This window comes from Zalophus californianus, chromosome 11 (assembly GCF_009762305.2).
Source record: "Zalophus californianus isolate mZalCal1 chromosome 11, mZalCal1.pri.v2, whole genome shotgun sequence".
Taxonomy (NCBI): domain Eukaryota; kingdom Metazoa; phylum Chordata; class Mammalia; order Carnivora; family Otariidae; genus Zalophus; species Zalophus californianus.
The window spans coordinates 87,577,245-87,603,391 of record NC_045605.1 but is presented as its reverse complement, the minus strand read 5'-3'; the positions used below and the strand labels follow the sequence as shown (position 1 = coordinate 87,603,391).

Genomic DNA, 26,147 nt, shown 5'->3' with positions numbered 1-26,147 from the left:
GATCCTCCGTCTGGGAAGCATGGGAGGCACAGCACTGCGAAACTGCAGGCTTTCGAACCCAACAGACTAGTTGTGTGACCTTGGAGAAATGCCTGACCTCTCTGAGCCTCAGTTGGCTCATCTGAGGAAGGAGAGACAATCGGATTGTCCCTGAATGAGGCTGAAATGAGAACCAATCTGGGACACGTTTGTCATATTGTAGGCCCTCAAGTGTGATTCTACTTCTGTCTGTTGAACAAGCTTCCTAATTTATAGAGGGGAGGGCAGGGATGGTCTGAGCTGGGAGATTTACTAGCCTGAGTTACAAGTTAGAAACGAGTGAAGGGGAGAGCTTTCATTTCTGGATATTTCTATCTCACTCTCATTCGTTTACTCTGAGGCCCACATATGGTAGGACCTTGTCAACCACTCAGTATGTGGGTAAATTTTTATTGTCATACTTTTTTAGTTTATCCTTGTATAAATGACATACTTCTGGGAAATTTGACTGAACGCCTGTCTGTAGGCAGACGGTTAGCTGTTTGGCTCACAGGAGAGTAGGGAAAGCCGTGTTGCCCTGAGACTCCGTGGCTGGGGGCTTCCTGGCCATGGCATATCACCTTGACCTCTCCAGGCTTTTTTTTCCCTTGTTCCATATGTAAAATATGAGGTTGATGATTAAGTTTTAAAAATCCTTTTATATCCCTCCAATTCTGTGGTTCAAGTCCTCAGTTCTTTGTATAATTTTCTAATAGCACCAGCAGATAAATGGCCAAACTTCTGTGATGGTGTTTTTCTCCCCAGGTTGGTAAATCTGAACGTCCGGAAGTTGGGACAGTGAGGACTATGGCACAGTGGCGTCTATGGATACATAACTCAGCAAGCGAGCTAGCTTCAGCGTCGAATCAGTGTTCTCTAATCCACTGGGCCTAAAGCTGAAACTGTCGGAGACTTGTTTAGGGTCCTTGGATGCAACATGTACTTGTCTTTTTGAGTTATGCCCATATGCTGTCCAGATGGCCTCTGGGTTGGTCTTCCTTATTCGAGAAGGAGGAGGGTCCTGTTCACTTATCTATATAATACTTTTCTCGCTGGTCCAAACTGCATTTGACAAAAGAGCTTCTATTATTATTTTGTTTCTTGTTCTTGGATCCCATGAGATTTCTGTACCTCATGATACCATGTTCTCCTTTTTTGTTTCGTGTAAGTGCATTTTTTTCTTTTAAGCAACCAGATAACTCCTGAGTAGGACAGTGGAGGAAGATGGTGGATCATTGCTAAACTTTATTGGGTTGTGGTAATACAGTTTCTCAACGGCCCCCCCTTTTTTTTTAAAGATTTTATTTATTTGAGAGAGAGAGAGAGCATGAGAGAGAGAGAGAGAGAGAGCACACAAGCAGGGGGGAGGGGTAGAGGGAGAAGCAGACTTCCCGCCGAACAGGGATCCTGATGTGGGACTCGATCCCAGGACCGTGGGATCATGACCGGAGCTGAAGACTGAGCCACCCAGGCGCCCATCAGCAGTCCCTTTTATCCCGTTAACTGGTGGTGCTCCAAACAAGCCACTGGACGGCTGCCTTCCCTTCAGCCCTAAGAAACTCCGTGGGTCCGGTGTGAAGGGAGATGTCACGCGTGAGAGGGTATCATGGTGGCCGCTTCTCAGAACACTAGCACTGCGCTCTGGAATCTTACTGGGCACATTCAACAGACGTTGATCAAGCGCTCACTGTGCATCAGGCCCTTTGATAGGTGTGACAAAGGAATAAGACAGGGTGCTTACTTTTAAGTGGTTTATACCGTAAAGAGAGCAACAGTGTGTACAGAACATACTCTGCCAGGCATTGTTTTAAATGCTTCATGTAGGGCGCCTGGGTGGCTCAGTTGGTTAAGCGACTGCCTTCGGCTCAGGTCATGATCCTGGAGTCCCTGGATCGAGTCCCGCATCAGGCTCCCTGCTCGGCAGGGAGTCTGCTTCTCCCTCTGACCCTCCCCCCTCTCATGTGCTCTCTCTCTCAAATAAATAAATACATAAAATCTTTAAAAAAAAATAAATGCTTCATGTATGTTAGTTCATGTGACATTTAGAATGACCCCACGAGGGCAGCATGATTATTATCATCCCTGTTCTAGATGGGGAAACTGAGGCACAGGGAAGTTAAGTAACTTGCTCAGGTATGCAGCCTGTGAGCAGCAGAGCCTGAATCCAGCCCCAGGCAGTTGACTCCAGAGTCCGGCCTCCCTCCCCAGCTCACAGGTCCCTTTGCTCTGATGACCCCAGTGACATCATCTCCTTAATCATTGTCAACTTTTTCTTCAGGCTGCTGCTCTCTTTCATAACAAGGGTTAGAAAAATAATGTTGCTCAAAGCAAAACAAACAACAGACACCTTTCAATCCAAAAGGCACAAGGCAAAAATCTAAACAAAAAATAAGATCACTCATAATCCCATTCTGGTTCTCATTTTAGTTTATTTCCTTTCAATCTATGTGATTTGTTATTTTTGTGGAAATCTACATTTTAAAGTCTGCACTTTTCCTTGAGGATTGTGTCAGGTTTTCTTTTTCTTTTTCCCACTCTATTCTTTCTTGACATAACTCTAATGACTTAATTGCTTTGAGTGTTTTAAAATCATAGTTAACCAGACATTGACACCAATCTCTTTTTGCTGGTGCAAATTTACTTACTTCTGACATTTCACTGTCATAAGCCACATGGTCTTGCACAACTTTGTATATACATTTTTTTCATATATGTTTGATAATTTCCTTAGGTGGTTGGAGGCTTTTAACTTTTGTCATATTTGGGTGGAGAAAGCAGAATCAGATTTCAGAATCAGGTTCAAAAGGACATCTAAGTTCTTTTCACTCCTGAAGAGCTGGAGATAGTAACAGTAAGCGTCTGAAGCATGCTGCAAGCCATTCATCTTCTGCTTTTTAGGAGAAATGGGAAAACTTAAGATTTGGGCTTTTGGAATTATAGGGCATCTTCTTCCTGACAAATGGATTCATGATTCTAGCAAGGGTTAATGAAACCAAGATGTAGCTGGTCGTGAAGAATCACCCAGTTGGGATGATGGAGAAATGAACACATGAGGATCAGGAAGACACAGAACAGGTTCAGCAGGAACTTTGCAGAAGTGGAAATATAGAGAGGCTGACAGGCCAGGAGGGAAAACACAGTGTGAGAGGTAAACGGGAGGTAAAGGTCCGTCAAGCAGCGGGCAATTCCATGGAAAGGGAGCCACTCACAGTGGTTGAGCACCAACTTCACAGCTACATAGAGTTGAGTCTGAAGCCTGACTCTCCTTCTGACTTGCTGTGTGTCAGCACAGCACTCAATCTTTCTGAGCCTCAATATCTTCATCTATAAAATGGGCATGTTTTAGTTCCTGCTTCACAAAGTTGTTGTGAGGGTTTACTCAGACTGTGTAAGTAAAAGTTTAACTGCTTGTGTGATGGCTGCTTTGTGCAGGGCACTGGACTATTCCGTGTTCATTATGTTTATCAGCATCAACATGACTGTGGGGAGGGGATCATGTGGTGAGAGATCAGGGCTCATGCACTGCGGAGGACCCTGCAAACCACTGGGGAAGTTTTGCTTTTTTGGGAAAGACAAGAAATTAAAGGGTGCCATGTGACATTTATGAGGAATGAATGTTACACTTTATCTTCCTGAAGGACAAAGGAGGATCATCTTGGAATTGCCCGTCTGCTTTCTGAAGCAAACCAGGGCAGTTTGGGGGCCTTTGCTGAGGGGCCGGTGTCCTCTTCAGCAAGGTGGGCATGACTAGATAGGCTTATGGCTTCTACTTCAACATCTCTCTGGCATTTAATAAAAATCACATTTAGAGCTCGCTCTGTATTAAGATTCTTTTGGGTGCTTTCCTCAAAGGTAAAGAAGGGGGGAACTTCATTGGCTCAGGTCCCTGGGATTTCTAGGGATTCAGTGGCTGCAGACAGAGCAGGAGAGAGGGCTCAGATGTTGTCCTTGAGATGCTCTTTCCCTTCCCACCTCTTGGCTGGGCTTTCCTGGGTATCCTTGTTTCAGGGACCAATGTGTCCTGCAGCTCGAGGCTTACAGCATCCTCACAGGTAATGATGCCAGCAATAAGAAGTACCTCCTTTCTGCTGCTCCCAGGAAAAGGCCCAGGGAACCGTGTCTTGAGCTGGATTTCGCAGGAGTCGCACCCCCATTCCTGGGCTGGCCACCGTAGGAAAGGCTTGTCTGATTGGCCAGGTCTGGGTCCCTGCGTTCACCTCTGCGGAGCCACTGGAAGGGGTGGTTCCCCAAAGAGATGCTGGGAAGACAAAAAGCAAAGAAAAGAGGGCAAAGGAAGGAAGGGAGGGAGGGAGGAAGGAAAAAGGAAGGGAACTGTAGGGCTACCACAAACTCCGAAGTATCTTACAATTAGTTGCCTTACACCCGTGCTCTGCAATGCTCGTTTCCAGCTTGGTTTATCAAGGACTTTTTTCTTGTCTTTTCCACCTCTGCCCCCACATATGGGTGATTTTTAAGTCAAGTGTGCTTTTCATCACCTGAAGCTTCAGCAGTTGCTGGGAAGCCCGCTTCTTTAAGCTTAGGGGGTCATTAGTAACCTATTAGCCACCCTGTGCAGCTCAACTTCTCCCTGCAGACTCTAAAAATACCCAGAGGCACTCAAAACAAACAGCGAGGCGCTGTGTGCGCAAGCGCGGGCACATCCCGTCCGGCTCTCCGAACCGCCTTAGCACCGCTGCTGCGGAGAGAGCCATCGGCTCGCGCGGCGGCTCTGATCTTTATTTTTTACTTTTCGTTGTGGCTTACCTATGCTGCTGTTTATGCAGAGGAGAAAGAAAGTGTTGTTGATGGAACAGAACTGACGGAAGAAAGGGAAAGAAGGAGACAGACTCCAAACTTGTTCCCACTGTGTTTTTGCAGCTTGCCATAGACCTGAACTAGGATGTGGCAAGAGATCAGACCAGTCCAGGGAGCAGCCAAGATTAGCTGGGATTTAAAATAAAACCCTTTAACAGGAGGTCACCTAGAATAACGCTCACGTATGTATCCGTGAAGAGGCCTGAGGACTATATCCGGAGAAGGTTAGTGCTGACAAATGAGCCCCAGGGCCACAACCCAGGGTGGCTTTTCAAAGGCAAAGCAAAAATCAGCGCCCTTTCCGTGGAATTCTTAGGTGCAGTTGAGCCATCCAGGGAATCGAGGTTTTCTTGTTTCAAGGAGGCATCCCATTTCATGGAGCCGAGTTGGCTTCATCTGCCCTGTGTCTAACAGTATGGGGACCTGCCTGGCGCTGATTGTCTTATCAAACCCATGAGCACTTGAGTTTTTTGGAACCTGGCCAAGGGATTAAATGATAACAGTAGACGGGTTATGAAAATACGTGAGTCATTACAGATGTGACCTTTTAAAGATTGCCTGCAGAAATCAGATGTCTCCTTAACAAGGTAATGAACCTTGTCATTAAGCATGCAAGTAGTCTTTTGCTGTTGGTGCTTAAGTGGAATCTAGTAGATGTCCCTCGTGATGATCATGGAAAGGAGAAAGAAAATACACAGCTTTTTTTTTTTTTTTTTAACCAACTCTATGGACTACAGGGAACATTTGTTTTAGCTATTGGGGATTGCCACGCGATGAATAGATTGCCCAGAAGTTGCTCTCAAGCAACTTTTCAGTTGGCTGGTTTTATGGCAGGATTCTGGGATTTAAATTAAAAAGTTAAGCCTTGTAGGGTAAGCATGAGTAAGTTCTTGGGACAGAATGTACTCAGCATTGTTTCCATCCATACGTGAGTGGAGGAAGCGTATGTACCCTGGACATATGCTTCTCATTGGAAGACGCGATCAAATGTCTCTCTCTAAACTGGCTCTCCAAGAAAGTCCTTGGCACCTTCTCAAGCCTTAAGTGAAGGCTTCTAAGCTCCCAAATTGCTAGGTGGTCTGTCCCAAGGAACATGTCAGAGGCAGGGGCGCCTTGCTCTTTGTGGGTGGGAGTTTGCTCATCCAGGATTCCGTGTCTGCCTTCTTTAAAAAAAACCTGCATTGTTTATTTCAGTGGGATTGCCTAAATGTGGCAGAGGCTTTGAATAGTTTTGTGAATCTAGGCAGCTGTAATTGCGGTGTTAGTAATAATAATAGCAGCCGTAACAGGAGCTGACATTTCTATAGCGCTTTCTGTGTGCCAGGCTGTTCTCTGTGTCACAGATTCTAACGCACTTAATCCACAAACAGTGGGGCTACAGATTTATCCCTCCATCCCCCCCTGCTCCTTCCACGGCTACAACTAGCCAGGTTGGCTCTGCGCCCTTTCCAAGACCAGCTGTCAACTGCGCCCATCAGACCTGACTTTGAACAGCGTTGGATTGAAGAGAGCCACAGGTTGTGTATTTGTTTGGACACAAGCTTGCCTTTTACGCTTTTGGGGGTTTTGTGAGCAGTAAATCCAAAGCACACCATTTATCAGTCCCACGAAGAGATTCCGTTACAGGCAAAGACCCATTTTGCCCACCCCCCGCCCCGGGCCTTCTTGAACACATTTGAAAGGTTCTTATTTTATGCTCAGTGGTTAAACTTCATGGAAAAGAAGTGGACTGTTAGAGTTGCTCATAAAGACACAAATGGCCCATGTGAATGGGAAGGGGGAGCTCTTTTGGAGAGAAAGATTTTTCACAAACCAGACCAGGTGTGTGACAACTTCAGACTGCTTCGGGTCAGTCAGCGTTAATGTCCTCCTTTTTTGGCTTTTCCTCTGCCTTTGATGGAAGATGCGTGATGGGCAGCAGCAAGCTGCTTTAAGATTGCGGTCTTCCTAGGAGGCAGCATCCCCCGAGTGTCTGGTGTGTCATCATCCGGACAGTGTTTCAGAATAATAAGTCCCTGAAGTAATACTGTGCAAAAGCATCAGGTCCTTTCCACTCGAGCCTATGTTTTAGGATCTGGGGACTCTGTCCTTTCCTAAATTCACATATTGCTTTTCCTTCCAGACTGTGGAATCCTAAACTGGGACTGGAATGTGTTTTGGGGGTGGGAGGCAGTGGTATTACTGATTCTATTTCCAAGTGTGAAACCAGTGGCCTCGGGTTGGATTCAGGGGAGCTCGCCTCGTTCGATGTGGCTTTATTCTTCTGGCTGAAACTACTAAGGGAACTTTCGTGGGCCCCTGCACAGGTGTTTGCGTTTAAAAATGCCCATGTCATGAAACAGCCTGGGAACCTGGGTTTCTTAAAGAAAAACCCACATTGGAAAAAAGGGAAGGGATATTTGCAGTTTCCTAGATAATTTAGATCATGTAGGTCTCCAAAAGAGATGACTGAGGTCAAAAACCAAAGAAAACCAGTGGAACAAACAAAACAAAAAAGACCGACCAATAAACAAAAACTTACTCTACCTGTTTGGGGCCTGAATGATCTAGATTTGATAAATGTGACAGGCAAAATCAGCTGGACAGGGGCGAAACCTGCATGAATACGCCCCCTCCGGCCTGTCTTTGAGGGTTAATTTCAGGGGTCCCTGAGAGGAGGTTCATGTCTTCTTAGCTGCTTGATGATTTTTTTTTTTTTTACCATATGAGTCTTCCTTGGTTGCAGGATGAAGATCTGGGCTTCCATTCTGGTGCAGCCACTTAGCCTTCTGGTTAGGCAACCTTTCTTTTTTTTTTTTTTTTTAAGATTTTTATTTATTTGTTTATTTGACAGAGAGAGTTAGCGAGAGCAGGAACACAAGCAGGGGGAGGGAGAAGCAGGCTTCTCGCGGAGCAGAGAGCCCTATGTGGGGCTTGATCCCAGGACCCTGAGATCATGACCTGAGCCAAAGGTAGACCCTTAAGGACTCAGCCACCCAGGAGCCCCTAGGCAACCTTTCTGAGCCAGAGCGACCTCATTTGCATATGGAGTTGGTAACCACGCCCCTTCGGTATTGATCAGATGGAGCCATGGATGTAGAGCATCTAATCGTAGAGCATCTGGTCCGTAGTGTGGAGAGGATTAAATGAGCTAATGCAGGCAGAATGTTTACTGCCTTGCCCTGCACAGAGTTAGCGGGAACGATGCCTTTGTTTCTCCTTTACCCCGTTGGCTACCAGCCCTCCTGACTCTCATGAAGACCCTTGTGTCTCCCTGGCTTGCCACTTGGTGTGTGTGTGCCAAACGTGCTGCATTTCTGGAAGCTCACCCCTGCCTGCAAAGTAGTTCCTTCAATCTCCAAGTGATCCAAGCCTTTCCTGGCCAGCAGCCATCGACGTGTGGGTGTCGAATAGATTTGTAGAATAGCATCTCTGAGGATTTGAAGTCCGAGGGAAAGACAATAGAGTCACATCTTAAAGCACATGGAAGTAATCTGTTCTTCTGAAGCTGACCCAGACTTCTAAATTGAAATGCTGCCAGCTTTTTTGGTTGTTGTTGTTATTCACAATTTAAAACAGATTTGATGTCAAATCAAGATGAATACTTATTCGCATACATAGGTGGAAACAATATAATTACAAAGATCAACGCATTAGTTTCTAAACTGAGAATGTCAGTGGTTTTGATCCTCCTGTCATTTGAATGTTTAGTTTGTTTTTTCAACACTGAATTTAAAAAATTTTTTTAGATAATTTTAGACTTAAAAGAGGAATTGCAGAAATAAGACAGAAAGTTCCCGGATGCCCCCACTCGGCTTCCTGTAATGGTCACTTCTCACACAACCATAGGACATTGGTTAAAACCAAGAAATTAACCCTGCTCCGTTATAGTTAACTTAGAACTCATTTGGATTTCCCCAGTTTTCCCACTAAGGTCCTCTCTCTGTTCTGGGATCCAATCCAGGATCCCACATTGCACTTAGTTCTCTGTCTCCTTCCCCAATGACAGTTGCTTAGGTCTTCCCTTGTCTCTCATGACCTTGACATTTTTGAGGAGGACTGATTGGTTATTTTGTAACATGCCTGTCAATTTGGGATCATCTGATAGTTTTTCCACTCCTAGCCTTTTAGTTGACTGTTCTACATATACTTTGTTGTCCAGGCTGGGGATCCAGTGACAAAAATGGAAGTTTCAAGGCCTAAGAAATTATCCACTCATTTCTGAGACCAGCCTGACTGGGTATTATAGATCCTGGAGATTTAAGAATATGGTCTCCGGAGCCAGAGGACCCGGGTTCCATTCCTGGCTCTGTGACTTACCTGCTTGCTGTGTGACCTTGTGATCTGACCTCTCTGTGCCTTAATGTGTTCACCTACAGAATGGGAATGATCTAGAACTGACTTCTTAGGGTGTGGGTGAAGATTGAGTTGAAGCACAGAGCACCTAGAGCAGTGCCTTGCATAGAGCAATCACTGAACATCTCTTAGCTGTTACCACTGCTGCATCCTCGGCAGCCCCACCTCACGAAGTTTAGGTCCAGTGACCTCCTGATGTCACTTCTTGAGCCTGCACGTTGAGGCATGGCTCTGACCACAGTGATGACTTTGCAGCAAAGCCATGAGGTTTGGGGGCACAGTCGTCATGTCCCATCTAGAAAACCTGTTTTTGCTGGGGGGTTGAATCTGGGCTGCCAGGACCACATGGAAGTTCAGTCTCCAGGGCCTCCTGGCTGTGTGCTTGTTGCATCCGAACCCCCTTTCTGTCCTCTGCTTTTCTGTCCCCCTCACCTTGGCGCTCTGTCTTCACCTTGTTCCTCTGAATTGACACAAGGCAGTGAGGCAGGGTGGTTGCACACCCAGCTTCTCTAGAAGGACTGGCTGGGCTTGATTCTCATCCCCATCACTTAAAAATTTACTTTGCTCTCTGTTCTTTATTATTATTATTATTATTGTCTCTAAAAGAGGCTAATGTTAGTAATAATTATTACCGTTGACAGAGGCTTTACTGTGAGTCACCACTGTAAATGTTACCTTTATTTTTTATTTAATCCTTGTCACACCTGTATGACATAGCTATTAGCATGATCCCATTTTACAGATGAGGAAACTGAGAAGCAGCAAGTTTAAGTGACTTGCCCTAGATCACAGAGCTAAGATGTAGAGCAGTCAGGATTCAAACCCAATGTGGCTTTGGAGCCCAGGTTCTTAGTCACTATGCTCTTGGCCACAAGGGGTCTCAGAGGGTTTCTGCGGGGGTTAAATAAGATCATCTATATAAAGCACTTAGTGAAGTGCTGGCTTAGAGTTAATGCTCAGTAAACTTTAGCTATTATTAATCCCATGATCTGATTTCTGTTCCTGTGGCTCGTGGTTCACATGATTCTGGGATGCAGCTTCCTAGTATTTGTTCATGGACTTGGCACTCTGCACCTTTGGGCAGTGGGCCCCTGGCCCAGTCCCCAGACCAGTGTACCCCCTGCCCATGCTGCATTGGTCCTACAGCCTAGCAGACGGGGTCACCCACAGCTCTCTACCTTGATACAGCTCAGCCTGCAGTCCTCTGTCTATTTCTAATCTACTCAGTGTCTGGTGTTTTCACTTCTCTTCCGCTTAGTTTCACCTTGCATCTCCAACCTTTGCTTCTGCTTCTCTGTCCCTGGTTTTGGGCTTCTTCCCCTCCCCCACAGCCTGGCCTCATGCCTGCCCCGGACCAGCTGCTTCCTGTCCCCAGGCTGGGTCCCTGGGATTTGTCGTGTGGCACCGTCTGGGGCAGGTCCTCATGACTGGCACCCCTGCTGGGTCTGCCCAACTCAAGAAGGGGCTCACCCCTGTTATGGAAATGGCAACACTTGGCTGTGGGCCTCGAGGGCTGAAAGAAGGTATTCAAGGAGAAAAGAGTACAGAAGGATAGCTGCAGGAGGGACAAGGCAAGAGGTGGCCAGCATTTTGTTCCCTGGTCCCGGGAAGCCCTGTCCTTCATTCTGTGACTAGAGGCCCTTTGTGTTCCCCTGGGCTCTGGGCCAGCCACCGTCTGTGGGAGGAGGCCTTCTCCCAGCCCCAGATATGGCTTAGGTGCTGCTTCGGTGGGACCTGGTGCTTCTAGACACCACAGGCCTGAATCTCTGACTGTGCTGTAAGGCAGGGAGGTGTCCTAAGCAGAGTCCAGATGCTCCAGCCAGACTGCCTGGGCTTTCAACCCAAACTCCCAGGTGCTAAATGAACTCAGGCAAGTTCCGGAAATCCTCTCTGCCTCAGTTTCTTCATCTGTATAATGGAGCTTCTAAGGGTACCTACCTCACAAAGTGGGTCCTGAGACTTTGCGTCTCCCAGGTGACAGTTGCTTAAGTGTCCTTTCATTAGCAAGAAGCTGAGCACGTTAAGGTAGCTGGCTGTACTTCCGGCCGTTTGGTAAAGAATTAACACTACAAAGGCGATGCCTCAGGCATCGTTGTAATGGCGCCTCTCTGAAAGGCCTTGAGTGAGGTCACAGAGTCTTCCTTCGCAAAGATTTCTAGGCATCATTGGCATATGCTCTAATTTGGTGGTACTAAGAAAAACAAGGTCACTGGTTCAAATTCAGCTTCTCAGGGGACCAGGCTGCTATGCTTTGCTCCGCAGATGTAGACTGTTACTCAGTAGCCATTGGCTGCCAAAGTCGTGTAACAGGGCCGGTGAGGGAAAGAGACCAATCCACGGGTAACTGAGGGCTGAGGTTTGGTGACTTTGCCAGAGAGGCCCAGCAAGGCCGTGGTGTGGCAGGACTCAAACCTGTGTCTGACCGGCTGCAAGATCTGTGCTGTTAATCAGATCCTGGCCACATGTGGTCAGGATCCAGGCAAATGATACAGCCTTACGGCAGGTGTGAGATGGATGTCCGATGAAATGAGAGCTGGTTCCACGGGGCACAGGAGACGACTAGGGGAGCACTGATGACAAATTCAGTGACGTCCCATCATATGGTGAGACGGTCATTTCCTTTTCGAATTCTTCAATCTTGTTTGATTACGACAAGGTTAAAACATGTGCTGCCGTGTTTAACTGCTGCCCTGAAACCGTTCAACTTCCTTTAAAAAAAATTTTTTTTTAAAGTAGGCTCCATGCCCAGTGTGGAGCCCAACGTGGGGCTTGAACCCACAACCCTGAGATCAAGACCTGAGCTGAGATTGAGAGTTGGACGCATGACTGACTGAGCCACCCAGGCGCCCCTCAACTTCCCTTTTAAACAGAGAGGGCAGGCAGCCAAAGACTCAGCAAGCAGCACCTAGCTCAAAGTCAATAAAAATGTTTGTGGTCATGTGCATTTTCATAGCCCCCCTTCTATTCATCAGTGCTAACTGGTTTTCTGTGGATAGAAGTAATGTAAAAATCCCTCTCAGGATGCATGTGTTTAAGGAGAAAGGATCAGTCGGTGTTAAACACTAGTAAGTAACGGATAGCCGAGATGGTATTCAGATAGGGCAAAAATAGCCTCTGTGTGGCCTCTGTGAGTGACCCGGGCATGAGAAATGCTGCGACAGACCGTAAGTAGTTTTCAGCCCGATGCGTGATAGCACGTGGTACGTACTCGATAAATGTCAAGGATAGAGGGAAGGGAATGCAGCTCTTGCTTCTGATATGTGAATAGGAGAAAAGAAACGAGCCATTTGTAAAGTGGATGAGACAGTCTTTCCCTTGAGAGTTTGGGTCTGGACTTAGCTTGTTCTCAAGGCTGATGGATCAAGTTGGGGATGGAGAAAATGAAGTTGGCTGTGGTCCTCAGTGAACCACAGAGGCTGAGTGCCGGGAATGGAGCACGGTTCTCAGGGTTGGATCTTGCATTAAAAATGGGTGGCTCCAGGTGGGATTTCCCCGAGGTTGCCCGGCCACCGTGTGACTGGTGCTTTCACCCGTCTCCAGGCCAGGATCCTCACCTTCACTCTTTTCCCCACGTAGCTACCAGGCCTGAATGGGTCTGTGGTAAAACCCAGACAACTCTGAGTCCAGTCTGCCATTCTCTAGGTCCTCACCAATTCCTGGCCCGGCACAAGGCACCGTGAGTTACAGAGAAAGAGAAAAAAGTAAATAATCATCTCCAAGTTCAAGGAGGCAAGGCTATGCTGTATGATTTTGCCCTCAGACAGGTATCATTTGGAAGGTATGTAGCCTGGGTCTCCTATGATAAAGTCAGTCAAAAAGGTCCCCCGGGAGTGACAAGTCCTGTATCAATCAGCTCTCACCAGGTTATGCTTCTATAACAGCAAGCCCCAAATCTCTATGGCTTACAACCACAAAATCTGTTTCTTGCTTCTGAGTTACATGTGGTTGCAGGACACCTGTTGCAGGTGTCCTCCCTGTATCCTCCATGTGGGACCTCGGCGGAAGAAGCAGCCTCCATCTGGGTCATGCCTCTCTTGTAGCAGAGTGGGGAGAAGAGCAATGACAGGACTGTGGCAAGTTTCTCGATGCTGCTTCTGGGAGGGATCACGTGTTACTTCTATTCTGTGTTGGTCCGGGTTCCTAGTAGAAGATTCTAGATTTTCTATTTGGGAGGTGCAGGAGACATCGGTAAGGAAGTGGGGAAGTGGAAGGCAGCCAGCAGAAGGTGGGTTATCAAGTCTGCTACCAGTGTGGTTAACTCCTGTTTAATCCCATGGGGAAATTCACAGAGACGGGACAAATCACATGCTCAAAGCTGTCCTCCTGAGGAACAAGGGAGCTGGTATATTTACACATCCAAACCTGCCCATCATTGGCTGAAGGCTACTCCTGGGGGCTTTAATTGCCCAGCACTTCTGGCCTGTGTAGGGGCAGAGTAGCCTGCTAACTTCTTAGAAAGCCCGAAGGCAGAGACACAGCGGCTGGCAGGTGGAAGATGCTGGACTGAGAAAGGTGGGTGGGGCCACCCAGAGCATCTGCCACATGCTTTCGTGCCGTTGGCCAAAGGTAGCTGCAAGGCAAAGCATGTCTTTAGGGATGAGGGAAGTATAATCTTCCTTCAGAGGTGCTGCAAATATCTGGGGACCAAAGCACAAGTTGCTGTAGATCCTGAGCCAGTAAACTCTTTGGTCAGAAGAGTGGGTGAGGCCTAACTGAGAGCTACCAGGTAGACCAGCGGCCTGACTTAAGCACCATTGACATCTTGGGCTGGATAATTCTTTGCCCTGTGCATTGTGGGATATTTAGCAGCATTGTGGCCTGTGCCCACAAGATTCTGGGAACATCTCCCACCTCTAGTTGTGACAAGCAAAAATGTCGCTAGACATTACCAAATGTCCCCTAGGGTGCAAAATTGTCCCTGTGGAGAACCACTGATGTAGATCATATATGCATTGCTAATTCCCAAAGAATTGAAATAAATTGTAGGTGCCTGGATGGAGTTGCTCACAGCCTAATGGAGGACCTTGTGTTGCAACAGTTTGAAATACATAAAGAAAACAAATTGTGCAGGAGTGGGAAGCATCTATTCTGTTGAGGGGAGGGGATGGTCAGGGAAGGCTGTATAGAGTCAGAGATAGCTAAGCAAGGTTTTTTTTTTTTTAAGATTTTATTTATTTGAGGGAAAGAGAGAGTGCGCGAGGGGTGGGGAGCAGAGGGGGAGGGACAAGCAGACTCCATGCTGAGCATGGAGGCTGATGCTGGGCTCGATCTCATGACCCTGAGATCATGACCCGAGCAGAAATGAAGAGTCAGATGCTCAATTGACTGAGCCACCCTGGCACCTCCTAAGCAAGGTTTTAAAGGATGAAGAGTTTTCCGGATGAGTGATCCCCATATGTGGACGTTAAATACAGTCTGATGATCAGAGTGACTTGGGAATGCCATAACGGCTGCTGGGAAATGCTGAGCGCAGGGTCTTCTCACACTCGGAAAGACTGGGCTGCAGCACTGTAGTTAAACCAGCTTACCATGTGCTTGATCGTGTGCAAGGAGCAATGCCAAGGGCTTTGGGGGCTCTTAGAGGAGGTGTTCAAATGGCACGGATGCAGTTCCCTCTCAGAGTGACCAGAAATGCCTTTGCTCTATTATCTCGGTCAAGAGAGAAGGCCAGATATTTCTAGTCTCCCTCGGTTTCATTTCCTGTCCCATCCACTGTGCTGTTTGCAGCGCAGTATTGTGCAAAGAAATTGGATACCTTTCATTACTTAATCTCTCTGCCTCAGTTTCTGCACCAGTTACATGGGGACCAGCAGGTTCTCTCTCTTGCCAGCCTCACAGTCTGGCACTAACCAGACAATAAAATTACACAGCATTGCTCGTGAGTTCAGACGGATCTGGTCTCAGTCCTGCTGTGCCATCCGTTGGGTGGGGATGTCTCTGACTCCATTTTCTCATTTTCCCACCTGTAAAATGGGTGTAATACTCACCTCATGGGATTGTCTGGAGGACCCAACCGTGCTATGCCTACAAGCTCTCAGCCCTGCTCCTGGCACACAATAAGCATAAATGACAGTCATTACCATAAATGTTATAAAATAGACTGATTTTGCAGAATAGCTCACGTCTGTCAAGTGCATGTTATGCTCCAGGCACCATCGGACATAGTTGCCTGTATATATTAACCTATGAGTACTACGGATACTGTGATTATCTCCATTTTACATATGGAGAAACTGAGGCACAGAGACATATGTACGGTTTGTGAGTGGTACTCAAATACCAGTAAACTGAGCAAGTAATTACCTTGCTGGATTGTTTAGTACCTGGCATTTCCCCATCACTTTTTGAAAAGAAATCAGGGCTTAGCTATCGAGTTACTTTTACCAGATTATTGGAGCCAGTGTAGCCATTCCCGGGTAAATGAACTTTTCTCCCTGTTGGCCTAAGGTCCTTAACACACTCACAGAATATTAATAAGATGGTGAGCAGAGATTTATTTTTAACCACGGTATCTGAGCTGGCTTCCCAGGGCGAGTCTACTTGGGTAAATGATGAACCACCCCCAACTGACCCCTTCCAGAAATGTCTGTGAGAGCAACACAAAGGGAACTTTCAGCTGCTTGCCTCCCCCCACGGCCCCCACCCGTGGCCCACCCCCGGGCGATCGAGGAGCTGGTGGCCAGCCTGGCCACCAGCTCCAGAACAGTGGGGGGCTTGTCTCTCCCTTTGTGTCAGGGACACATATGGTGTTCTTGGGGTTGGAGGGAGCAGATTCTGTGCCAAGGCTGCTTTTCAATCCAGCCTCCATAGACGGAGCAGCAGCAAGGGAAAATAGCGCAGGGCCCGGTGGCCCCAGTGTCGGAGGGCCAGGCTCTCTCCGCCTGTGCCCTGTGCTTGCTGAGCCCTCGGCCCTGACGGCTTCCCTTTGCAGGAGGAGCACACAGAACTCCGGGAGGATGCAGCTCTGCCTCCTGGTCCCATCCTAGGAGTTGGGGAATGAAAGGTGTGGTTGCTCCTCTTGTTCAAAGCACCTGCTGAGTGCAGAGACGATGACTGGGGTTTCTCCCCTCTTTGGCTCGGGCCCTATGTCCTGGGGCATCTTGCTCTCCCTCTCGAGGCCTCATTCTGGAAGGTGGAGATCATACTGAGGCCTCATCTGGAAGGTGGAGATCATACCTCTGTACAGAGCGTTGCTGAAAGCACTCAGCCTAGAGCACTGGCCGGTGGAGTGCCCTGAGGGCGAGTTCTTCTGTTGGTCACCTTAAGGTAGAGCCAGATCTGTGGGAGATGCCCCTGTGGGGACTGGCGTGCTGGGGTCCCACTGCCTGAAAGCGATCCTAAAGCACCCTCTGGTTCTGGATCCCGAATCTATCTGAAACTCTCTGATGAGCCCCCTATTTTACAAATAGCAAAAACTCTTGGCAACCCAGAAAAAGAGGCCTCTGTGCAGCTTTGCTCTCATGAGTGTGTCCCAGGCTCCAGCTGGGTCCCTTTCCTCGCTGCCAGGGAGCAGCCCGCAGCCTGCCTCCCCCTCAGACATCCACGGGGCTGCAGCAACCTCAGAACATTCCGAGGCAGAATGTGAGTGCTGTGTCGGCTGTGCCTGACTAATGGAGTGGCTGGTTGTTTGCTCGTCATGACACCGCAGAGACGATTATACCTGCCATGCCTCACCCACACCCACCCCTGCCTCCTCTACTTCTCATCCCTTCTCTCATATTCGTGCCTTATGTGTACCATCTCTACAAAGGTAGTGAACTCCTCCAGGAAGAGGCAGGGTGGTACGGTGGTCATGGGCACGGGCTCAGGGTGTGAATCCCAGCTCTGCCATTGAGCTACTGTGTGAACTTGGGCAAGTTACCCAGCCTCTCTGTGCCTTCCAGTCTCAAGATGGGAGTCATGGTAGTGCCTGCCCTCTGGAGTTGCTGAAGGATTTAAACAAGCCCAACACATGTAAAGCCCTTCAAATGGGCCCAGCATATGGTGAGTCCTCCATGAAGGTTAGCTGGTATTGATATCCCACAGCGATAAATGTCGCCAAGAGAGGATGTAGGTATGGCAACTAGAAGGACTTCAACATAGTAGTCCAGCCACCGAGGAGAGTTGAGATCTGGCTGTGGAGGTGCCATGGATTCTACTGGTAACTCTCAATAGCAAAGTTGCTCAGAGGACAGTAAAGGCTCATAAAGTCAACAACTGTTTTGCCTAAGAAATATTTGTGGGACAAGGCACCTGGGTGGCTCAGTTGGTTGAGTAGCTGACTCTTGATCGCGGCTCAGGTCTTGATCTCAGGGTTGTGAGTTCAAGCCCTACGTTGGGCTCCATGCTGGGTGTGGAGCCTACTTAAAAAAAAATAAAAAAAAGGAAATATTTGTGGGACGAATCAATAAGGATGATAATAAATAATAATAGTTACCAGGTGTTACATGCTGTTACATGTATGTTGATTGATTTAATTTTCACAACAATCCTATGAGACATTATTATTATTATTATCCCTCTTTATGAATGACATATTTGAGGCTCAGAGTTGTTAACTAATCTGCCCAGCACCACCTAGCTCATGAGTGGTAGAAATGGAATTGAGAAGTGGCGTTCTTGTCTGTGGATGCCATTGAAGGTGACTTGGGGACTGGTGTTCAAATTTATCTCAAAACAGGAAGTTGACCTTTCATTTTACATTTAATTAGAAAACAAAACAGAGGTCCCTCAACAAAACCCATGAATAAATTAAGCTGTAGAACATTTAGAATTTAAGCATAGAGAAAGGATTGGAAGCCAAGAACAACATCTCCGGACCTTAAAAGGAGCGGGTTTCTTTCATTTACATTGGCAACTAGAAGTTAAAGGCACAGTACTTTGATGGGGTCTGGGTTAAACAGCCGGGAGCAAGGCTGCCAGAGATGAAGGGGTTAATGATCACAGGTGGATGCAAGGCTGGAAGATGGAGGAGAGGAGATAGGGGCCGAGAGAGGGTAGTCCAGTAACTGAGTGTGACTGGCTCAGGGCCCTCGGGGCGATCAGCTGGGAGAGCCATGTGGAAACCGCTGTAGTTCTTGCTTAAGGAGAGGAAAGGGACGTCCAAGAGCCAAGAGAAGCCTGATGAGGTCTTTGTCTCCCATAATTACACAACGTTCAAACAAACACTTAGCAACCTTGAGCTTTCCAGCCAATTGACAACAGTCAGTAGGACAGTGTGTTACTTCTTTGACATCAGAACGCTGGCTAGGTAAACTATAAAGCACCTGACACGTTTTCCTCGGAGGTACAGCGGGACCGGGATGGAAGACAGAGCTTGCTGTGGCACTAGGTGGTCAGTGGGTTCCTGGAGAAGAGAGGATGGTCAGGTCAGAAGTCTTGGGTAGGGTGCGGGTGGGCAGGGAGGGGAGATGACAAGGAAGGAATCACTATATTCCTGGAGAAAAAGGAGAAATGGAAAGGTGGAACAACAGGTTATTATAAAACACTCACTGGAGCCTCCTTTAGCGTGATATTTAGCAAGGACGCCTGCTTTTCTCAGGGGCTGAAGTAATGTGAGCTTCCTCTCTCCAACCAGCTTCTCTCTAGAAATGGCGTTTCAGAGAAAGGAGGAGGAAAAATTGGGAAGCGAATTGATTTATCACAAAAACAGTTGGCTCTGAAAGGACTCAGAATGGTAAATAAATTGCGCAGGTCCTCGCACCCCCGTGCCCAGTAATGAACCAGGCGCTAGTATGCTTCTCGGTGAATATGTATTGAATGAATTAATGAATGAATATGTGATATCTGTATCTTCCCATATAGAATTGCCCCCCCTTGAAACGCTTGTTTAAATAACACATGGATGAGATGTGGGAAAAGTTGTATCTTTTACCAAAATAATCATCTGTGATTGCATCTTGAAGCACTTCAGCACCCAGGAGACCTCGTCCTCAATGAGTATGTCTTCAGCATTCAACCCCAGACTCTTTCTAGAGGTTCTAATGGTCTTGTCTTCAGCAATTACTGCTGAAGACACTGGTCCAGATAAAAATACATGAATCCCAACTCTGCCATTTCTCCACTTGTGAAGCTGTATTTCCACTTGCAAGTACGGAATAATGTGAATGACTTCATTAAGATTGTATTGTCAACGGGTTAACCCTGCTACAAAAGCTCTTGGATCCAAATATTCAAAAACAAAAGTGCACGCGATTGTGCAGTTACTGGTACTTGGTGTGGAGGGAAAGCCAGCAGGCTTGGTTTGCGTGGCAGGAAGTTACTTTCTGATATTGCTAAACACATAAGGTATTTGGTGCAACATTCTGCCCTGTGGTTCTGGTGTTTCTCCTTCTTGCAGCACAGAGTATAGGTGTTACAAAGACCACCAGCTCCTCTTGCTGTTTCTTCCCTTCAAATTATTCCTGTTTTCCTCCAGAATTGGAAAGAAAATGGCTGACGATCATTCTCATCTATTGAATGTTCACTAGGTTTTGGGAACAGGTTTAGGATTTATCAGAATTGAGACAATATTCAAATACTCTATCCTTTTAAATGTCGACTTCTGTTTTCAGAAGCCCAAAAAGATGATTAAAAAAAAAGTAATAAGTCAAATGAAGTAGAAGCTGCTGATGGCAAGAATTCAGGAAATCAGAAAGAATAGATCAAGTGTGGGAGAGTTGACTTTTGAGGGAGGGCTTTCTGCATGTGCTTGGCACTATTATAGCTGATACAAAGCTAGGCAAAACCCCATGGTTTTCCTTTTTTACAATAATATAAATGACCTATTCTGTCCATATTTTGGCCCATGTCTCCTCACTATTTAAAACTAATTCCTCGAAGTTCATTTGTTCATAGTTTTTTTTAAGGCTATTGATACTGGGATTATGTAAGTTCTATATGCTCATTGCAGAGAATTGCTAAAATATTTAAAAGTATAAGGAAAAAAAATCACCTATCGTTCCATGAACCAGAGGTCGTCACTATTAAAATGTGTTGCCTGATGGTCATAATATATGACTATATGTATTTGAGATCTTGCTATATACCTTCATCCCTTATATCTCCTTTTGAGACTGCCAATCCTTTTTTGTTAAAGAAAAAGGAACTTAAATTACTTTCCTATGAATTCTTGTTCTGAACTTCCTTCTTAGGTCCACTCTTACATCGTGTAGGGCCTGCTTCGTGCCCAGCTTCATGGATATGCGCTCGGTTGCCATATGGGAATACGGATCAGAAATTACGTCTTTTAATATCTCTGTTCTATTTTACCATCGCTGTGGCATCATTTGCTTAACCTTTTGCAATGATTGAACTGGGTTGTTTCCACTGTCTGTGTTTTACAGTAGCGCTGCAAATGACCCTTTCTGTCTGAGTTGAATTTATTTTTCTTGGAGCTTGTTCCATGCACCATGTTCCCAAAATGGGCTGACCAGTTCCGTGAACAGAAAGGTTTAAAATATTTGTTACCTGTGTCCGGAATTACTAAATCCAAGCTAATATAGGTGCTCATGCCCACTCGTGGCGGGGGTGATATTTACCAAGGATTATTGAAAGGAACTTTGGATCCTCTGAGATGGGAACCAGTCATTTGTCTTCTAACTTGATGTCCAAGACTCACATTTACTCACGAAGCACAAAACTATTGAAATTCTTATTGTGCTCCTAACTGGTGATTTTTAATGGGGAGAGGGGGAAAAAAGGCCCAATCCTGCCCCCTTTGGGGGTGCAGTGTGGTGGGGGACAGTGGACATTAATCCATCACACAGATGGATTAGGGCAATTAGACTTGGTCTCTTAGGTCAGGGAGGCTTCCCAGAGGAAGCAATGTTGGAGCTCAGATCCAACCAGGAGATGTTGGTGAGGTGGGGTGGGGTGGATGGCTTCTGTGCATTTGTACACATGACTGGAGGAGTGCAAGCCACTGTAGTAAAGAGACAAGTGAACACAGTGTTTGTGCAGCTTCATCTGTTCCACCAGAAGGTTCTTAGCTGCTTTTCCTCCGTCCTAAATCAGCCTCGGTTGTAAGCTGCCCAAACAATTTAATAATAGTTTCTATTTATTTATTTATTTATTTATTTATTTAATTTTTTTAAAGATTTTATTTATTTATTTGAGAGAGAGAGAATGAGAGAGAGCACGAGAGGGAAGAGGGTCAGAGGGAGAAGCAGACTCCCTGCTGAGCAGGGAGCCCGATGTGGGACTCGATCCTGGGACTCCAGGATCATGACCTGAGCCGAAGGCAGTCGCTTAACCAACGGAGCCACCCAGGCGCCCGTTTAATAATAGTTTTTAAAGTGAAAAGAGAAACACCATGCATCCCAATCATAGAAATTTAAAAATGTTAAAAATATAAAAGCATATCTTAGAACCAAGGAAGTAAAGTACCTAAATTCAAGTGTCAGTCTGGAAATTTCACAAATCCTCCAGCTTAGCCGCTAGGCTCCTATCCTCCTTAGTGATTTAAGTGAAAGTGATTGAAGCCCCATCTCACATTCAGAGAGCCTCAGAGCATCTCTTCCCTTCCCAGGGATCTCTGGCAGCCTGCATTTCTCCAAGGCACTTCCATGCAGAGACCCGCCTCTGCTGCCTTCTTGCTCTCTACAGCATCGCCTTCTGTTCGGGCTGCTTTCCACCACCCACCCCGTCCCCATGCTCCCCGGGAGCATTTTGATCCCCCCCTTCCCCAGGGTCCTGGCCCCAAGGCTGCAGACGCTGCAGAGGTGGCCCATGTTGCTGAAGGTTCCAGCAGCGAAGAAACAGGGGTGGCTCTCACGGCTGAACAAACCAGCCAGTGGAGTGTGATGGAATGTGGGGCATTGCTGTTCTTGGGGAAAGACAGCACAGTCAAGCTGTTAAGAACAAAGTTTGTGCAGTCGGGCCGAGATTTTCCAAGCTCAACTCTGCTACTTACTATGTCACTTTGGACAGATCACTTCACTTTTGGTGCCTTAGTTGCTTCCTCTGTTGAATGGGGATACAAGTAGTACCTACCCTACAGGAATGTTGAAGGTCTAGAGGACGGTGCTTGGAAGGATGCCTGGAGTAAGGGCTTTGTAAATGTGAGCTGTCATTACTATCAGCATTATTATTATTGCTCTTAGTATTGTTGAAGCTCCCTTGGCCACCTCTCCCTGCTGGGATAGCCTTCATTGGCCATCATTTCACTCCATGGACTCCCCTCTGTACGGATAGGACCTCTTGCTCCCTGCTCAAACCCCTCCCTCCGCTTCTCTCCCCTCCCCCCACTTCCCATTTATTTCTCCTGCGGTGCAGTTTATCTCCCGCATTAGCTCACCGCCAACCACCTCACCTAATCTGTGTAGTGAAATGTGTCCATTAAGGTGCATTACACAACAAGGGCAGCTCGCTCCCTCTGCCTGGTCCCCCACATGCCAAAACATTTCACAGCCCTAGCTGGGGGTCGGGGGGGGGGCAATACTAGGAGGAGCGACGGTGCCAGTCCTTTAGAGAAATGAGCCGGAGCCCGGCTGGTCCCTCAGGAGGCAGGACTGGAGCAGCTTCTAGAAAGACAGGCTTGGCACCAGGACAGGATGAAAATGCCTCCTCTCTGTGACCTCTGAGGCTCGGCCAAGGCAGGAGTGGATAAAGAGCTAACCTGTCCCGCCTGCCGGCCAAAAATAGGCTGACTGCGTCACAGAGCTTTTGGTAATTAAACCTTCCCTCTGCAGAAGGCCATGCTCGGACTGGAAAGGCGCCATGGACGGGTTAAGGTAATTCATTCCCCACGCTGACATTCCCTCGGCATCAGAAGCAGGCTTGAAACCTGAGTCGTGGTAGAAGAAGGTGGAAATTCATAACCAGGGCATGATGTGTGAGCTGCGAGGTGGGGGGGGATCTGTGCCAATGATGTGACTTACAGAGGAAGTCGTTCTTTGTCTTTACTCTGAGTCATGTAGACTTTTTTTGGGTGAGGGAGGGAGGTCTATCAGCTTATTTTTGTAACTATTCTGATTTCTTACTATAAAGGTTAATTCATGTTCGTTGTAGAAAGTTTGAACATAAAGGAAAGAATCCATAAGGAAATAAAAGCCATCCATCACTCTACCCCATGACAAACAGCCACTGGGGACTTTTTGTGTCCTTTTTTTTTTTTTTTTTGCGTCTTGAGGCAATGCACAATTTTTCTAAAATTGGACAATGTTCATAAAGTTTCTGTCTTCGTTTTTATTTTTATTTTTTTTAAGATTTTATTTATTTGAGAGAGAGAGAATGAGAGATAGAGAGCACGAGAGGGAAGAGGGTCAGAGGGAGAAGAAGACTCCCCACTGAGCAGGGAGCCCGATGTGGGACTCGATCCCGGGACTCCAGGATCATGACCTGAGCCAAAGGCAGTCGCTTAACCAACTGAGCCACCCGGCGCCCTCTGTCTTGGTTTTTAAATGTACACACAAAGTACTCACAATGATCTTGTATCTCATGAGGTCACTAAGTGTTACTCACAGACCAGACCGTTTTTAGCTTACTCACCTTGTGGTCAGGGCCGAATAGGATGGAATGGCTGGCCCATGTGTCCACGTTGGTAGGAAAATGTGCTTTCCCAGCTTCCCTGGGAAAGCCTTACACAGTGAGTAGAGCCTGGCCTCCTGAGCATAGTGTTTCTGGTTTGCATTCTGTCTCTGCCACTAACCGGTTGCCTGACTTTGATTAACCTCCCCTCCCCTCTAAACCTCAGTTTTCCCATCTATAAAGTGGAACTAATGCTAACATCTATTTCACTGGGTTACTGAAAGACAGTGCCTGACTCCAAGTCAGGTACTCAATAAGTGTTAGCGATCATTTGTATATTATTATGATTAATTTCTCAAATGAGGACCGGATCTGCTGATTCCATTGTATGACCGTGGGCAGATAGGTTCATTCAGTAAGAATAGATCTCTAAAAGGAAATAGAAATGTTGGCAGGCTTTAGTATGGTTTCCCAGAGAGGTGGTAGGTTCAAGATCTAGGATGATCAAAAGAATGGAATCTTGAAGCTCCTTCCATTACAGTTTCCAAGTCATGAGTTTGAGGGGGCCTCCAAAACCTGGTAGGAGGTTGCTCACCCAAAGGTCTGGATCCAGACCAGAGAGAGACTCCAGCTCTGGCCAGGCATCATCCCAGTCAGGCTTGACAGGGCAGCTAAGAGTATTGGAATAAATCATCAAAAGGTTTGCTGCTTCAGCCAAGCTGGGGTTGAGGCCTGGCTCAGGTCAGGAGCTGGGAAGTGGCTGAGGTGATTTGTTGGAGAGTCAGCCCTGCATTCCCTGTAGGACCTTGGGTGGCTTTCTTTCTTTGCTTTCTCTCTCCATCTGGGATGAACATTTGTACCTTTGGGGCTATGAGGATTAGAAGAGGTGGAGTCTATGGTGGGGATAGCACCATGCTGGACTCACTGCATGCTCAAGAAAAGTCAGTACTACCTTCCACCCCCCCACATCCTGCAAGATAAGAGCAAGGTAGAAGAAAAGAGTCTCTCTTGGTGGTTTCATCTACAAATAAGGAACTGGAACAAGAAGAGTTCGGGAGACTTAAAGCCCTGCTCAGTCTCTGGGAGATGTCCTCTTATCATCTGAATCAGTGTGCATTTCCGAACAACCAGTAGTGAGCCTCTTGGAACGTCTTGGCAGATAGCTGTTGAGTTGATACCTTGTGCTGGGCCCTGTGCGGAGCCCATCACCGAACTGATCCCGTTCAGGGTTTCATCTCCCAGAGGACAGAAACTGAGCCTCAGACATTAGGAAACTCACCCCAGGTTTCTTAGCTGGTAAATGGTGGAGTTGGGGATTTGAACCCAGGCCTCTCTGCCTCTAGAGCCCATGTTCATGACCATCCCAGCTATGTAGATCTCTAACTATAGAGGATTTCTGCCTCCTGCTGGAAAAACTAATGTGCAAAACAGACTAGAATGGCCTTTTCAGCTGCTAAATTGTGAGCCCATGAGCCCCTGAGCCCAAGGACTGTGTGTTACCCTCTCTGTCTCCTCCTAGGCAGGCAGCAGATAGGAAATTGTGGAAATCTAAGCATCTGGGTCAGGCCTCCTTTAAAATACAAATGTCCTATGAAGAGTAAGTGCATTAGGAACTTTCCTTGCTGTGGAGACATGAGGGCTTCCCCGGTCCCTGGGTGGCTGTCTGGAGTGAAGGGCACTGGAAATCTAGGAGGGAAAGACCTTGCCCCTCTTTATTTTCCCGCAAAGGAGAGGGAGAAAGAGGAGCTCACACGAGGCGGGCTGGTCCACAGGCTTCACAAGAAAGAGTCACCTGAATACTTGATTTCCAGGCCCTGGGCACTTGCCAGACAAGGTCTGGTGGTCTGTAGACCACATAAAGAACCCATGTTTCTAAGGACTCGTGGACAATTGCTGCTTCATCCATCTTTTCCTTTAATTTCTTGTTCCTGGTGGCCTGTGGGCCTTTGATTCCTTCCTAATTCTCCCTTTTCATGTGGCCTTGGCTTTTATTTTATTTTTAGAGAGAGAGAGAGAGAGAGTGCGCACGCACATGTGTGTAAGTGACGGGGAGGGGCAGAGGGAGAGAGAACCCTAAGCAGGCTCCACACTCAGTATGGAGCCCAACATGGAGCTCCATCTGATATCAGGACCCCTGAGATCATGACCTGAGCTGAAATCAAGAGTCAGATGCTTAACTGACTGAGCCACCCAGGCGCCCTTGGTCTTGGCTTTTAACCTTTATTTTCATCTGTGTGACCCATCCCTTAGTTCAGGCCTCATAAGGGGCCCCCCGGGCTCCTGCATACCTCCCACATCGTGTACGTGGCTCTAACCTCGCTCCCTGCAGCTCCCAGACTCGCCTCCCATGGATGCTTCTCCTGTTTCTCAACTTTGCCTTTCCCTTCCTGCCCATGAGCTGTGTTCTCCATTTCTTCTGCCCGATTAATCTGCTCTCCTTCTCTCTCCCTATTAAAAGTCTGCCTCCGGTTTTCAGACTCTGCATACGTGCTTCTCCTTTGTGACTCTGTCCCAAACTTTTCCCTGAATCTCTTGGTCTTCATAGCTCCAGT

At 47.1% G+C, this 26,147-nt stretch overlaps 1 protein-coding gene across 9 annotated transcripts in view; it reads left to right on the top strand.

Annotated features, from left to right (window-relative positions):
- SLC1A2 (solute carrier family 1 member 2) overlaps positions 1 to 26,147 on the top strand; it is a 142,847-nt gene that overhangs the window by 28,388 nt on the left and 88,312 nt on the right. The window contains exons 1-2 of one of the 9 annotated variants that reach the window (XM_027578369.2): positions 18,457 to 18,515; positions 18,952 to 19,086. The exons of 5 other annotated variants lie outside the window; for them this stretch is intronic. Coding sequence is in view for 2 of the 4 variants with exons in the window: in XM_027578367.2 (XP_027434168.1) it covers positions 22,846 to 22,859 (14 nt within the window). In the remaining 2 variants the exon portion in view is untranslated. Of the gene's footprint in view, positions 1 to 4,829; positions 5,058 to 18,434; positions 18,516 to 18,951; positions 19,087 to 22,723; positions 22,860 to 26,147 lie in introns of those variants that run through there. 3 more of the 9 variants (XM_027578370.2, XM_027578368.2, XM_027578367.2) reach the window with 3 other exon arrangements.